Here is a 14710-nt window from a genome sequence, read left to right as displayed (position 1 = left end):
TTTTTTCATTCTCCTTTTCCTTTCAGCTCATCTTTTTAACGATAGACCTAATAGAGTAAAGCAACCTATCATTCGACTTTAGATTCATCGCTTGTGCCTTTCCGATGTAACAGCTGATACGTATTTAACGCTAGTGCAAACATGATGACGTCTGAACGCTAATGCCTAAGCTAAGGAGACCAGGGCATACTCGCACTAGAACCGAGCTCTCAGCCTGACGTGGCAGCCTGTGAAATAGCCGTCCAAAGGCTAGATAATTCCAATCTTGTTTATTATCCAAAGAAATTCCGAAATACTAGAGAGGCGACTTGTTGCCGAAGCAGTTGTTCTTTCGCCACGTCTACCTTAGCATTGCTCCAAAGTACATCGTACAATGAAATTACAGAGGGACTCTGAATCTTCCAAGCCATATCTCCCAGAATACTGTGTCAGCAAGTAGTCTTTCGTGAAGTTGGTCATGAGTGACTTGAACGTCGGCTCGCGGTTGAAAACCATAGATAGCAACATTGGCTGGTCTTCTGAACTAATACCGGGGTCTTGCGCACGAATTAACTGCAACCATTCGTGCTCGGTGCGTGCATTCCAAATTGCAGAGCTACAGGGAAGAGGCAGATTCCATATCAGCTCGTCATCTAAGGGTTCATAGTACGGTGAAAGCTCGCCGGTCACAGCGCTTTTACTGGCGAAGTAGTTGGCGATATTTGCGAAGAAAACTGTTCTGCGAGCTGTTTCTCCGACTAGCCATGTCATCCAGGCGGATGGCGCAGTTGTGTAACGGACCAGCGCGTCACGATTCATTTGTGCAGAGGGGTTTATGGCTTCTGGATGCGACAAACAGAAACGGCGTGTCATCTGTTGAGCTACGAGTCAGCGACAGAGTGCGAACTGTGTCTGAAGGAGCGGTTCCCGCCTACCTTGAGAAGAATAGGAAGACTAAGCCCTCGAGTCCGAGGTCCAGGCTTCCAATGGTCATCTACAGTCTTCGGGACTCCAGGCAACTCTATCAGCTCATAAAGCCACATAGAATGTAGAATGTCCCATTCCTCTATGCAGGACGAATTTGGCTGTCAGTATAACGTTAGTATTTGATTCTGTTATAGACAAAGTACTACTCACGAAAGATTCTACAAGACGCTGTCGTTCTGCAGCCATCGCACGCTTCAAGAAAGTATTATTGCTAGAGGTCTTCCAGCCCAAGGCGCACGTGATTGCTGTTGTGGTTTTCGGTAATGCTGTGATATCCGATGTGTAGATATTGTAAAGCTCGCGATGTAACAGAGGTGTGTGATAGTCGTCTAACGTCAGAGATGTCGCATACTCGCGAAGAGTGTGTGAGACTTCTTCCATCCGTAAGACAGGAGCTGGGTGCAAGCCATCGAGTGCTGCATGTCCGCCAACGAAACCGTCTAACGATGGTGAATCTGGCATTGGCCAGTGTAATGAATTCGTTCCATCATCCACAAGGTTCTGAATAGTCTGATTGCTGCTGACTTCCACAGGAAACATGGTGTCTAGCGACCAAGGACTTGGACGGGTCTCGATACTTCCACAAGCGCTTTCTGGTATGTTATTCACTGCGCCCGGACCCACGGTTGTGCGACCGGGGCTGATTGATACAGAGGAGTGCGATTGTACAAAGGTATATTCGCATGAAAGGTCCCGTTCTGTACAGCGAGTGCACTTTGGTTGACCTAGGGAACATTTTGTTCTTGCCTGCACACAGGCATTGCATGATTTCCTCTTCGACGAGACCTTATTTGGCGTGCAGTGACGTCTGTGTCGAGATAACAGATCCTCTACCCTAGCAGACTTTGGTCAACGATGTCTTGATTAAAGTCGCGAGATCTAGTCGTACGTCGTCTATATGATTTGTGACAAAGGTCACACTCATGCTGTTCAGAGGGTGTGGCAAGCTGCATCTCGTCTCATGTTGGTTGTCATCTCCAGTCATAGACTTTCCAAGTCACTATCTCTGGAACACACAACGCGATGAGGACGGTTGGTAATCAGGAAGTGGTGAGCTGGAGAGCGGAGATGAAATCGACTTCCCAAGATGGTAAGCGCCGGAGCAAAATGGTCAGGGTCCACGCCAAGCCCCTGCCTTTCCTTTCTTGCGAGGTTCGAGACAACACGACTTGCCAAATGCACGCGACTTACCACAACAATCACATGGGTGTGTTCCGTAGGGGAGAGATGTGTTGCGTCAGAACTAAGTACACTTGACACACCTATCAGAGTCAAAGAGACGTCCGATTAGCTATGGAAAGTCAACATGATTCGACAACGACGGTATTGCGCAGGGAAAATTGGTAGGAGTATGCGCTTTCGATTGGCAGACACTTGACAACCAGACATATCACGCCTTTCGATAGCTAATCCAGGAGAACCCGGGTAGTTGAGATCCCTGTGTCTCGTGCTCAAATTCCTCAGGCTTGAGCAATCTTGTCAGCCATCGCGGAGCAAGGACGTCGAGCTCCGGTGCTTTACAAGTCCATGAAACCGCGTCGAAGACATAAAAAGGTCGAAGTCAGTGGACTTGTACCATTTTCAATCGCCTCAAGTTCCTCATGATACTGCAATCACGCCGCCTCCGTTTCACAAACTTCTTCTCCGCTCTGATCTTTGCCCGGTCATACACTTCTATCCCAGCAAGAATGTCACCTTCATCCAAAATCGATTCGTATCGTATTACAGGTCTCCATAACCTGCTTGTCGATCATCCTCTTCCTGCCTTCGCCTCAGATCACTCAGACCCGACCATGATCCAGGGTGTCGGATGGTCGCTTCCGGCTGGACCTTATACGGCTCGCCAAATCGTCGTAGGATGCGCCCCTTTGCTCGAGACAGTCCTACACAACCTCGGACCTGATGACGAAGGTCAGTCAACTGCTCGAGAGATGCTTCTGGACAATCTCGCATCCAACTTGAATCTCGGGACTCGCGAGTCAAGCCTGGAGATCCCTCTCAAAGACCCTGGCCGCAAGGAGATGGCTGAGCAAGCTGTGAAGATTGGCAAATTCATCGTCACATACGCTCGTGAAGCTAAGGACGTGGCTTTCGACCCCAACTACGTTATTCGTAGTCCTTGTGAAGGTCATTTGCTCAAACCACAGGTTGCCCAACTCATGTTCGGGCCACGAAGCCTGAGGCATCTCATGCAAATCTACAATGAATACCTTCACCAGATGGTGCTGCTTCGCGACGCACTTCTTCCTTTTGAGAACTATGATGAAGTCGTGATTCCTATCGTGTCTGGTCCTGGGAAGAGACACCTTAACATGCGGTTTACAGAGACGCAAAGAATGAGCTTTATCGCAAAGCTTATGACAAAATCTATCACTCAGGCATCAGTGTTCAAACTCGCCCAGTCTCTGCTTGTACCCAGCATGTCGACCGACAATGCCTATGGTTTCCAATACAAGCACGGATTGATTCTCCCTGATGCCGTGATTGGGGGATCATCATTGCGTCTCTTCCGCTACATTCCGGTAGTCCTCGATGAGACCGTCACTGATGTCAAGCTTGCATACGAGCTTGAAGACTACTATTCTGCACCTCTTCTTGATATTCGACCAGCTAAACATTCTGTCGAGAAGGGAGATCCAATTGGAATTGCCATCGATGCTCAGCAGCATGCTCTCAAAGATTGCTCTCTGTCACTAAGCTCGACCACCCCTGACCTTGGATCTCGTCACCTCCAGCTTCGCATTATTCACAAGAACGGAACGTCGTCTAGCACCGATGTTGGGCAAATCGCACGTGGCTGGCGCTACTCGTACAAAGTCTCGCGGGCTGAAGAAGAAAGTGTCATCGATCATTTCAGTTCTACGGCTTCATTGCACACTGCGGCGGATGTGCTTTCTCAATCCGGGCAGGGTGGACTTGTGACAGCCAAGGAAGGCGGTATACATGTCATCCAGGCTAGTAGCCAGATTGAGATCCTTGCGTTACTCGGTCAGATCTACCCCGATAACATCATCATGCTGGAATTAGGCGCCCCCTTGAAGGATGTGGAAGAAGCTGGACAGTCTATGCCTGGTGAACCTCGTTTTGTTCTTCAGCTTTTGGACAGCTAGACCACAGCCGTCATTTCATTTGTGCAAGGCATTAACGAAAGGCATAATGACTTTGCAGGTAACAGCCATCCCAAGTAAACATGCGGAGAAGGGCCGCTCTCCTGGGTGATCCTATCGCTCCAGAAACCATTGTGCATCTCGGCAGGCTGGGCTAGGGATTGTTGCTGGTTCAGCGTACATTTCCCAGACAAAAATTTCAATTGTTTACTTCTTTCTGTCCAGGACCCCTTCAGCATCTATATTTTGCTCATCGAGCCAGACTACAAGCTCAAAACCTGTACCAAGAGCTTTGTGAGGTCATTCATGCTTTCTAACTCATCGGCCTTTGGAACAGAATGACCGCCAGAACGATACAGGACTTGCGAATCTGCGCAAGCATCGATGACTTCTTGACTCATCGCCGGCTTTATAAACCCGTCTGCTCTGCCAAGAATATGTAGCGTCGGCGTTGTGATCTTCGGATGGTAAAAAGCCTGATACTCCGGAACTCTCGTGCCTCCAAACCCACCGATTGCAACGACAAACTTCAGGGGTGGTTGTATAATAGCGCCCTCACTGACAAAAGCCGCAGGGTAAAACATACCACCAGCAGCTCCTGCTCTGTCAAAAACATCATTACGACCAGCTTCGAGTAGAGAAGCAACCATCATAGCAGCAGCAGCACCCTGGCTAAACCCCACAACCCCGTCGAAAGGACCTTCCCTTCGAATCGTATCGGCAATACGAGCCAGAGCAACATCAAGACCATTGTAGTAGAACGGTGGGCCATCACGGTTGAGATGCCACCATGTATATGCGTCGATCTCTTCATCTTGTTGTTTCGAGCCATCAAGATCGAAAGAGGGCAATGCATCACGCTCGAGCGGGAAAGGAGCGTTTGGAAACACAAATTGAATGTCGTGATATTTTGAGATTTGGTTGGTGAGAATATTTCGACGTAGCTCATCTCTCAAGGATTGTGTTTTTTGCTCGAATTGTTTGCCGCTTTGTGTGAAGCCATGGAGCATTAGAATCCGGAGAGTGCTTTGAGGTCGTCTGCAATAGTATCTTGTAGTACTTTGTCGATAAGATGCAACGCTAGTGGCCATAAGTTTCGAGTGAGTTTTGAACATGGTCCGAATATACTCCAAGATGCCATGTTCAAGTCCGATCTCCTAGAATTGACACGTCTATCGTGGATACGAGATCACGTGGAGATAGCACGCGCGTATCTCCTGAGAACTGGCAGTGTCTGTCAAACACAGTTTGGTTTTGAACCGTGGTAGTAAACACAGCTTTCTCACCATCACTGCCTCACTGGTAGCCTGAAGCTATTTGGAAACAGGAATGTCACCCAGTAAAGACATGCAAAGTCATGAAATCCAATTCTGGTCTCGTTCAACAATGCCGTCGACCTCAATCTCATCTTGCACGGTCAGAGCATTAGTTGTTGACAAGTCGGCTGTCGAACTGTCGAGTGATACTGCATCATACACACACTCTCTCATGGACAGCCTCACCGATCTCGAATCAATTGCGCATTTTGACCGTGCTATTATGTCGTGAGCATGGCCGCAGGAATCGCGATAACCTCTTCAACATCTCCACTAGTAGAGAGAGGCCTGATACCAACTATCAAATTGCAAGATGATATGCAGAAAGAAGAGGAGGTCCAAAGAGAGTTCATCAAACACTCACTCTCAATGGACGAACCTCACTAATCTTAAATTCATCGTGCATTTTGACCGCACTTCGATGTCGTAAAACTGGCTGCAGAGATTGTGGTAAGCTCTCAGATACCTCATCTTCATCTCCATTGGTCGAGAGGGGCCGGATATATCTATCAAAAGGCAGGATGATTTTTGGAGAGCAATGAATGTCCAGAGAGAGTGCAGCAAACAGCGACTCTCAATGGACAATCTCCAAGCTCCAAATTCCATTGTGCCTTTTGATAGTTTGGTTTTATCAGCTGCTGGACAGTGGAGATAGCACCAGCGAGTATTCCAGTACTCCCCTTCACTTATTGCATGCGAATTTCCCACTTTCACACCGAGTTTGACGCGCTCGCAAAAGTTCTTTTTCTTTCTCTGTTGTGACTTTGTTTTGCGCATGACGTTTTCTTCTCTTGCCGTCTCATCAACAGCAATGGTATTTGTCATCTAGTCAGCTGCAGATATTCAGCTTTACTGATCAGATATGCATAGGACAACGATACCACCATGCTCGACGCCACTAGCGAGCCCTTCGCGCTCCCAGTCCGCAACCCCGGCGCGCCTGAACGCCATGAAGAACCCGTCGAGCAAGTCAACGATGCCAATGACAACCATGCCGCCACTCAGACCTCGACCAACGATTCCGCTGCCCCTGAAGAGGCCGCTCAGCCTACTGCCAACACTGCAGTCGAGCATGTTGTTCGCCAGTGGTGTAAGTTGTATATTGTGCTATGGTGCGAAAACAAGGCTGATATGAGTGTGCATTCAGGCATATGGCACGAACGCATGGTGGCCACCCACAGCTCGGAGGAGTGCACTCGTGGTCAGCGTCTGCAGGCCCAGGGTTACACGGAGCCACCTCCTCGCATCTCACGCTCGGCTCGTCGTGAGGGTGCTGCAGCCACTCATGGACGTGGCGGCAGTCGTGGTGGTAGAGGCGGCGCTCGTCGTGGTGGACGTGGTCGTGGACGCGGTCGCGGAGGTCGTGGAGGAACCCAAGGAGCTACTACCTGAATGATTGCCAAGGAGTGAGGTTCAAGATACCACCCCTGCGCTCGGGCCCCTATCACTCAGCACAGCACAACTCAAAGAAACACAATCCAATGCAAAAGGTTTCTACTTTTGATTCCTGCCTCAACTCTTCATATCTTTTTCCATTCAATCATTCTCTTCTCCTACTTCTCAGAAGCAGCAACCCAAGCCTCGTGCAACTTCTTCTGCCTCTCCCAATCCTTTCTCAACTTCTTGCTTCTGCTCTTTGCAACCTCCTTACCCTCCTTATCTTTGACGGGCAAGCCTTCCTCGTCCCACTCTGAGAATTCGGCAGTGCGGAACATTTCAAGGTGGGACAGTTTACCCTTCTCGAGCTTCTCACGCTCTTCCTTCTCTTTGGCTTCCTTTGCTGCTTTGGCCTTTTCGAGTTTCATGGCGGCTAGGGCTTCGCGGTTTGCACGTTCTTCGCGGAGGGATGCATTGAGGGGGCGGACGAGGGCAACTCCTGAGGCTCTGTCTTCGAGATATATGCCCAAATTCCATAGCGTGGTATCGCGGAGCTCGTCGCACAAGGGCATGTATGCCTTGGGGGCAGCATCGCTCTTGATCAGATCGTTCAACTTGCTCAGCCAGCCTACGGTGGCTTCAGCGGCTTCAGCTCCCTCTTTCGTGGCTGGCGGTGTTTTAAGTGCGGCGGCATCGAAGTGGCTGAGGATAGCGGGTGCGTCGATGGTACCTGCGATAGCCTGCTTACGGACTTCATCTCTGATCTTTGCGAGAGGGTAGACGAATGGCGCGACGTCAGGGTTGACTTCGATACCACTCCATGAAATGCCGTGAGAAGGTGGGTTGGCATCCAGACCAAGCATCGTTACAATCGATGTGATATACTTCGAAATTTCCAGGGTCAACTCATCGCTGACGCCAGTCTCAGAATTGTAGGCAGTGACCAGATCCGAGAGCACCTTCATAACCGTAGGCGTATCGAAGCTGTCTAACAAGGCATCTTCCACGCCGATCTTGGCAGATTGAAGAGCTTCTTTGAGAGGATCATCGGGAGAGAGGCCTGTCTCGGTGTCGACTGCTGGCTGTGTAGGGTTTTTAAGAGTGTCCAAAGCCTTCAGCATGAAGTTGGAGATTTTGTCTTCCCAACCTGACGCGAGGCCTACGATTGCCGGGGTGATCTCGAGACTTGAACGCCAATTTCCGAGGAGGAAAACGATTCTGAGGCTTCTGGGGGTCCACGTACCCTCAGAAATTGCTGATCTGACCGTGGTGAAATTTTTAAGCGACTTGCTCATCTTCGCCCCTGAGATTCCCAGGTGACCGGTGTGCAAGAAGTACGAGACCCATGTGCTGTCTTGCTCTGAGGGATTCTTGCAATGATAGGCCTCTGACTGTGCAAGCTCACCATCATGATGCGGAAAGCAAAGGTCAATACCTCCTGAATGGATGTCCATTCGGCTTCCAAGAATATCTGATGCCATGGCCTGTTGTCTCTCGATTAGCAAGGAAATCTCGGCAAAAATTTCGACCATCGAAGAACCGAGCTAAATAGCATGGCCACAAGATAGATCTTCTGTTCTTGTACTTACACTGCATTCAATGTGCCAGCCAGGCCTGCCAGGGCCCCATGGCGATTGCCACAAGGGCTCTCCTTTTTGCTTAGTAGCCTTCCATAACGCAAAATCGCCTGGGCTGCGTTTGAACTCCGTGCCTTTAGCTGCCAAGGCTCCTTCACCCTCTGCAACAAGAGAGGAATCTGCCTTGGACCAAGGAGCGAGCCTGGCATAGACTCCACCTGCCTTTTCCCAGGCGCCAATGTCGAAGTAGACCGAGCCGTTGTGCTCATATGCGAAGCCGTTGTCCTGGATCTGTTTGACAAATTCTACAATCTTGGGCACATATTCGGTGACGCGAGTGATTGTGGTGGGTGGCAGTACGTTCAGAGTAGCCATGTCTTCGAAGAAGTAGTTTTCATACTTCTTCGCAAGGACATTGAAGAGTGCATGGTCGTTACCATCGATGGTAGAGCCGAATTGGAAATCCAGGTAGGGCAGCAAAACGCCAGAAGTCTTAGCGTAGAAGCCGGTAGCATCAGCCGGAGCAGCCAGAGCGTCAGCAGCCGTGGATGATGTCTTGATGTGCATTTTGATCTTTGCTTCGTCGTCCCCAGGGTTGGCACCATCATTGGCCAAGTTCTTGCCTTGCAAGACGTGGCCGTATGCCTTTTCCACTTCTTGTGGGTAGGCGGAGAGCTTCTCGGAGGTAGATTCGGGCAGAAGAGGAAGGTTCTTCGAGATGTATGCTTTGAAGGCGGCATTCGTCGTGTCGAGGACTTCGCCATCGATGCTGGCGTGCTTGTTCATGAAGTCAGACAGCAGGTGCTGTTGGCGTGCAGCCAGAATGATCTTATCGTCGACGTCGGTGACTAGGTGTAAGGTCAGACAGGTAAGGAGAAGCGTGTGTCATGTGTCTGAGTACCGTTAAGGACCCTGTGGTAGGCGGTTAGTATGTCAGACACAGAAGCAGATGAAACAAATCAGGCGAGACTCACATGTTCACATCGTAACCAAGGTGTGTCATGATTCTTCTCTGAATGTCCAAGCTGACATAGTTGCGCGCATGGCCAAGATGAGAGAAGTCATATACAGTCGGACCGCCTACCAGATGTTGATCAGTAAGAGACTGATGTATTTACGACTTGTCTAGACATCGTACAGCTATACCACGAGACTTTTCCTTCCTTGAGAGGCACGAAATCAACCTTAGACCTGGTCAATGAGTTCCAGAGCTTTAGTTTTGGGAGCTTTGCAGCTCCTCCATTTGGGATTGGAGGAGGCGACCATGGTGGTTGCACCGCCGCCATTTTTCTTCCTGGGCGATCTGATAGCTGTCTGGATACAGTTGCGCCAAATGGACGTTTGGGAAATGGTTGGCGTCTTCTGAGGATCAAAGTCGCGAACGGACGCGCAGCAAGATTTGTCGCAACACGGAGGGGTCGCAACGGCGAGAAGGATCTTATTGGTCGGAGGTGGATCAGGAGCTTCGGCGCAGATGACGGCAGGGTTGGCATCTACAAGTTCCTCCTTGTAATGTTTCGGCGGATGAGGAAGTCACGATGTTCAGAAAGCTCTCGTGGACCCTTCAGCTGCCTCCTGCCAAAAGTCACCGCAACAGTCACCGACCGCGGCCGGAGGTGCCCCACTTCTCCGCAATCCTTGGCATACCGCCAGTCTGGACGTTCAGAAAAATAATGCGACACGGATTCCATACGGTCAAATATACACACACCAATGGCTACCTCGGACTTCAAGACGTCGCCCTTTCTGGACGCTGGAGCTGCCGCTTCGATCGGTTCACTGGCAATCTTACATCTCAAACGCGATCAACTCATCCCTCTGATTCTCAAGTCAAACGCAGACGACGGCTATGCAGAAGGCGCCGTCACAAATACTCGCTTTGGTTCTTTCCCGCATTCGACATTGAAGGACATTCCATGGGGTACCCAGGTCCGCGCATCCAAGGTCGATACTGGTTCAAGAGGCCGCGGTGGTGCTAAGCGCAAGATCGACGACACTGAGCCACCGAAAGAGGCCATCCAGGCCGGCACTGGCTTTGTACATTTGCTACCACCCACTCCCGAGAGCTGGACCATCAGTCTGCCCCACCGAACACAGGTCGTCTACACTCCTGACGCCAGTTACATCTTACAAAGGCTTCAGGTCCGCCCAGGCCAAACAATCATCGAGGCCGGTGCCGGTTCAGGCTCATTCACACACGCTTCAGCACGCGCTGTCTTCAACGGCTACCCTTCACAAGCCTCTTCAGAACCGTCGCTCAAGAAACGCCGCTATGGCCGTGTCTGCAGTTTTGAATATCACGAGCCTCGCGCCATCGGTCTCCAGGACGAAGTTCGTGCTCACGGTCTTGATGACCTTGTCCGCGTGACACATCGCGACGTCTACGGCGACGGTTTCCTGCTCAACGAAGAAGACCCCAAGAACAAGTCGCCAAAGGCTGATGCCATCTTCCTCGATCTCCCCGCTCCCTGGATGGCCCTCAAGAACCTCACTCGCCAGCGTCTTCCTGCACGAACCGCAAGAATCGTCGCCAACTCTGCCTCCTCCGACTCTGCCGACATCTCCGCTCCTTCAGAATCAGAAACACCAACCGAGGAATCCACCGAACCTTTCATCTCGCCTCTCAACCCAAACGTCCCCATCCACCTCTGCACTTTCAGCCCCTGCATCGAACAAGTCACGGCCACGATTGCCGCCCTCCGTCGCCTAGGCTGGACAGAAATCCAAATGGTCGAAGTAATGCAGAAACGTATCGACGTGCGACGAGAACGTGTTGGCCTACACGAAGAAGGTCTCCGCGGCGTCAATGCCTCAGCAGCCACCGTAGACGAAGCTGTCAACCGCTTGCGTGAAGTCGAAGGCCGATTTAAGGAATGGCACGACGCTGTCAAGGAAGCAGACGAAGTTGCAGAAGCAAATGGACAGCCCAAACCTAAACCCAGCAACACTCAATACCCAGCCAGCCATTTCGAAAGCAAGCAAGCTAGATTGGAACGTATCAAGAAAGAAGCAGAAGAGAGAAAAACATACAAGGAGGGAAGACTGGTGCACAGAACTGAGCCCGAGATCAAGACGCATACAAGCTATCTGGTCTTTGCTGTGCTACCACGGGAATGGAGCGAAGAGCAAGAAGAGAAGTTGAGGAAGAAGTGGGGCACTGAGGGTAAGGTTTCTACTGAGGATGTGCCCAAGAAAGGCGGCAAGAAGGCCAAGAAGAACTAGATTATACACATCGCTTGCGTAGACTATTCGAGAGTAGAATCATAATGCAATTCCTCTCAACACCAGTGGTCAAGCACTGCTTTCAATCCACACCTCTTGACAACTTAAAAAGGTTCCTGCATTTTCGCAAGCATCAAGTTGTACTCGCAGTATCTTAGCGATGGCCAGCACACCCTTGGTTTACAGAGGCCCTCCTGACATCTTCGAGCAGGTACATGACTCTCTAGCATACCCTCTGGTCTCTGAAACCTGCTTTAAATCACCCCTTGAACGGCTCCACAAAGCGCTCCAAATACGCAACCAATGACTCGAGAGAGAATCATATTGTCACAGACTCAAATCAGCACTCACTATACCCGAACCTTCCATCATCCGTTTACATCCCCTACCCTCTCCCATCGCCCCCTATAACCCCTAAAGATACCCTAAGCATACCGCCCTATTGCAGAAAACACACTCTCTCCCGACCATCCTGCCAATGAAACCACTTAGAGAGAACTTTCGCGTCATAGACGCCGTTCCTTTCTCTATCTACAGTGCTTTAATATTGCCGTGAAGAAGGACAATCGTGCTTAGAGGATAGGTGAACAGCTCGACCAGCTAATGGTTTAGCTTGTTGTCTTCCGTTGATGGATGGACTAAAAGGAGATGGAGGAAGGACGAAAGTTATAGGATTAGGATTAGGATTGTTGGTGTGGGTGTGAGTGTGAGTGTAAGTAGAAGTGTAAGTGTAAGCATAGGTGTGAGTGTAAGTGTGCGCGTGAGTGCACAAGGAAACCAAATTTGCATGAATCTTGTCTATTCAGTCAAAGAGGGGTATTTTGAACATCAGAGACTCACAGTCCATCCTGTTGGCACGATAATCTTGCGCTCTTGAGTTGTTGGAAGCATCTAGTTTTGCTTTTGGTTTCTCCTGGATGAATTGTTTCGTAGAGGACCCTCTCTGTATAGAAAGAATCGCTAAAATGTGTTGCTTCCTTGTCTTTTGTCTCTTCGAAGGAGAGCGAACACTTCTCCAGAGTGTCGATATCTCTGAATTTGACGCGTGCTTCACGACCCATTATGGAAAGCTGCAATAGTCGTCTTGTTACCGTGACACTGTTATGATATACAACCAGATATTGACTTTGCGCAATGCGTTGTTGGTGCGGCGAACCTTCCTGGCCTGAGATGTGGGGTGGTGTGTGGTGTGACGAATACCTGCTTTATTGAACTTACACCGGGACCCACATGTATGTGACATTACTCTCGGAAAGATTCGTGCCTTTCTTCTCCTTCGAAACCAACTACCCAGGATGGAAGATCTGAAAGGACACCTCGACAGAGTCGATACAGCACCAGAACACGAACTCTCAGGCCGCCACTTCCACATCGTGGTGTTCGACGAACTTGAGCTCTGCAAGTATTCCGCACAAGAAGCCATTACTCACGGAGTAACCCGCATCAACTCGGTTTTCACAGCAAAAGTGCTTTACGAGGTCATCTTTCCACAGCATCTCAGGGGTGAAACGAGATATCTCAAGGGTCCAAGGTTCATGGATCGTAACTCGAGATCATTCCCAGACTTCCTCATGGAGGAAGATTGGTATTACAAACCAGGAAAGTTGAACGGAAGACCCAATGTTCTCTTTGCGGGTCGAGTCGGTCGGGTCGAGAACAAGCCATATATCTATCCCGAGTGCGAGAAAGACCGCTGGTTCCTGGACGATCCGATTCGAGCGCATATGCCAGCGTCTCTGGGTTTCGACGAACGAGAGCCAGATAGGCATGGATGTGTGGTATTTTCTCTGAGGCCTGACTACGATACTCTGCGATCTCGTGGGTTGAATTGTGCAAGGTCCATGACCCAGACTATCCTTGGCGGCGAGATGGATGTGCTCGAGTTTGTGTTCCAAAACTATGGCGAGGATGTGGCCATGAGGCATGAAAATCAACCTTGGCGCTGGATGTATCTGTCTCGATCAAAGGTCGTAGAACCGGATTTTGCAAAAGCCATGTTTGGTGCTGCACAAGCTGTCTTAGACCAGCGGTTGACTTACCAATGTCGAAAGATGCTTCACAACCTGTTGAAGACATGTGGAGCGCCAAAACAGATATTGGAGAGTAAACGCTCTATTGTCGGGTGGAAAGTTATAGAGGACAAATGGCGATCGGATAGCTCGGGGATCCAGCTCATTCCAGATGAGCATCGACTCATTGACAACATCAAATTCGAAGTTGGGAAACGCATTCCACCTGGTGGGTCGGATAAAAAGGATAGCACAGCTGTTCTTAAACGTGACAAGAAGGTCATGTCGCGTTCGCAGACTCTGGCGGACCAGAGCTGGGACTGGATGGATATCCAGTCCAACTTATCTAGTCCAATCCATATCTAGAGGACCCCCTTTCCAAGTCCACAATATCTAGTTAATATCTACTAATGACTAGATATCCATTTGGACTTCATATCCAGTCATATCCAGTCATATCCATTGGATATTACCGCATTACGTCGCAAAATCCTAAAGTCCGATATCGTGCTACGGTGCTACGCGTTACTACGCTTGCTATAGGTTACTATAGTACGGACCTCTATGCTATAGCCCTTCTCCATCGTCGCTAAGGCCCGCCTCGCTACGCTACGCTTACTACTAGTGTTACTAGTGGCCGTCAGAAGAGCACCCCCTACGTCGCCGAGTCTCTAAGAGTGCTCTTTTATTACCTTTGCTACTAGCCCTTCTAGTGGTCGCTATAACATCCTCCCTCTCATATCCTACTATATTATTAGCATTAATTCATCCTTTCAACTATACGTAAACAATCACGTAAGGCATACGGTGCTATAAAGTAGAGAAGAATTCATTATATAACTAGAACCCTTTATATCAAAGAGCCCTATAAGTAGACCTTAGTAGAGTCTTCTAAACCGCCGTCCCTATCCTTTATAATAACTTCGTACGCTTAAATCTCCTCCTTATAGTTAGCCGAACTATTAGGTAATCCTACGAACCTAACTACGAGCATAATGTAGCGCTTATTAACAACCTTGCTAGTAACATTACTAATAACCTTATTAAGGTAGGTAAGTAGCACCTTTATAAGACTCTTATCTAGGTCGAGAACCTTAAAGTCCTCGTTAACCTTAGCCTCTAACTCTTCCTTTATG

The 14710-nt window shown here is 49.5% G+C and overlaps 7 protein-coding genes across 7 annotated transcripts; 4 read left to right on the top strand and 3 right to left on the bottom strand.

Moving 5' to 3' along the window:
• Positions 1-10: 10 nt before the first annotated feature.
• Positions 11-2002, bottom strand: M438DRAFT_363794 (uncharacterized protein). The gene is made up of 4 exons (XM_029907673.1): positions 1856-2002; positions 1117-1796; positions 915-1064; positions 11-852 (listed from the first exon to the last, which is right to left on the bottom strand). The coding sequence occupies exons 1-4, from the start codon at positions 1917-1919 to the stop codon at positions 346-348; spliced, it is 1401 nt and encodes a 466-aa protein (XP_029762819.1). The 5' UTR covers positions 1920-2002; the 3' UTR covers positions 11-345.
• A 652-nt stretch (positions 2003-2654) lies between these two features.
• M438DRAFT_353737 (uncharacterized protein) lies at positions 2655-4076 on the top strand (the record flags this gene model as incomplete). The annotated part of the gene is made up of 1 exon (XM_029906901.1): positions 2655-4076. The coding sequence occupies one exon, from the start codon at positions 2655-2657 to the stop codon at positions 4074-4076; it is 1422 nt and encodes a 473-aa protein (XP_029762818.1).
• Positions 4077-4336: 260 nt separating this feature from the next.
• On the bottom strand, positions 4337-5788 carry M438DRAFT_373172 (uncharacterized protein; the record flags this gene model as incomplete). Its single annotated transcript, XM_029908399.1, has 2 exons — positions 4337-5044; positions 5774-5788. 2 exons carry the CDS (start codon positions 5786-5788, stop codon positions 4337-4339), a joined length of 723 nt encoding a protein of 240 aa, XP_029762817.1.
• A 691-nt stretch (positions 5789-6479) lies between these two features.
• M438DRAFT_344052 (uncharacterized protein) lies at positions 6480-7002 on the top strand. The gene has a single exon (XM_029905132.1). The coding sequence runs from the start codon at positions 6521-6523 to the stop codon at positions 6779-6781; it is 261 nt and encodes an 86-aa protein (XP_029762816.1). The 5' UTR covers positions 6480-6520; the 3' UTR covers positions 6782-7002.
• Positions 6943-9629, bottom strand: M438DRAFT_373171 (uncharacterized protein; the record flags this gene model as incomplete). Its single annotated transcript, XM_029908398.1, has 4 exons — positions 6943-8250; positions 8356-9191; positions 9334-9423; positions 9482-9629. 4 exons carry the CDS (start codon positions 9627-9629, stop codon positions 6943-6945), a joined length of 2382 nt encoding a protein of 793 aa, XP_029762815.1.
• A 260-nt stretch (positions 9630-9889) lies between these two features.
• On the top strand, positions 9890-11679 carry M438DRAFT_344050 (tRNA methyltransferase complex GCD14 subunit). The gene has a single exon (XM_029905131.1). It carries the CDS (start codon positions 10057-10059, stop codon positions 11563-11565), a length of 1509 nt encoding a protein of 502 aa, XP_029762814.1. The 5' UTR covers positions 9890-10056; the 3' UTR covers positions 11566-11679.
• A 1181-nt stretch (positions 11680-12860) lies between these two features.
• Positions 12861-14029, top strand: M438DRAFT_363788 (uncharacterized protein; the record flags this gene model as incomplete). The annotated part of the gene is made up of 1 exon (XM_029907672.1): positions 12861-14029. One exon carries the CDS (start codon positions 12861-12863, stop codon positions 13938-13940), a length of 1080 nt encoding a protein of 359 aa, XP_029762813.1. The 3' UTR covers positions 13941-14029.
• Positions 14030-14710: the final 681 nt, after the last annotated feature.

The sequence above is a fragment of the Aureobasidium pullulans genome (assembly GCF_000721785.1).
Source record: "Aureobasidium pullulans EXF-150 unplaced genomic scaffold scaffold_5, whole genome shotgun sequence".
NCBI classification, from domain to species: domain Eukaryota; kingdom Fungi; phylum Ascomycota; class Dothideomycetes; order Dothideales; family Saccotheciaceae; genus Aureobasidium; species Aureobasidium pullulans.
Note: the sequence above shows the minus strand (reverse complement) of the source record. Positions and strands in the feature narration are given on the sequence as shown.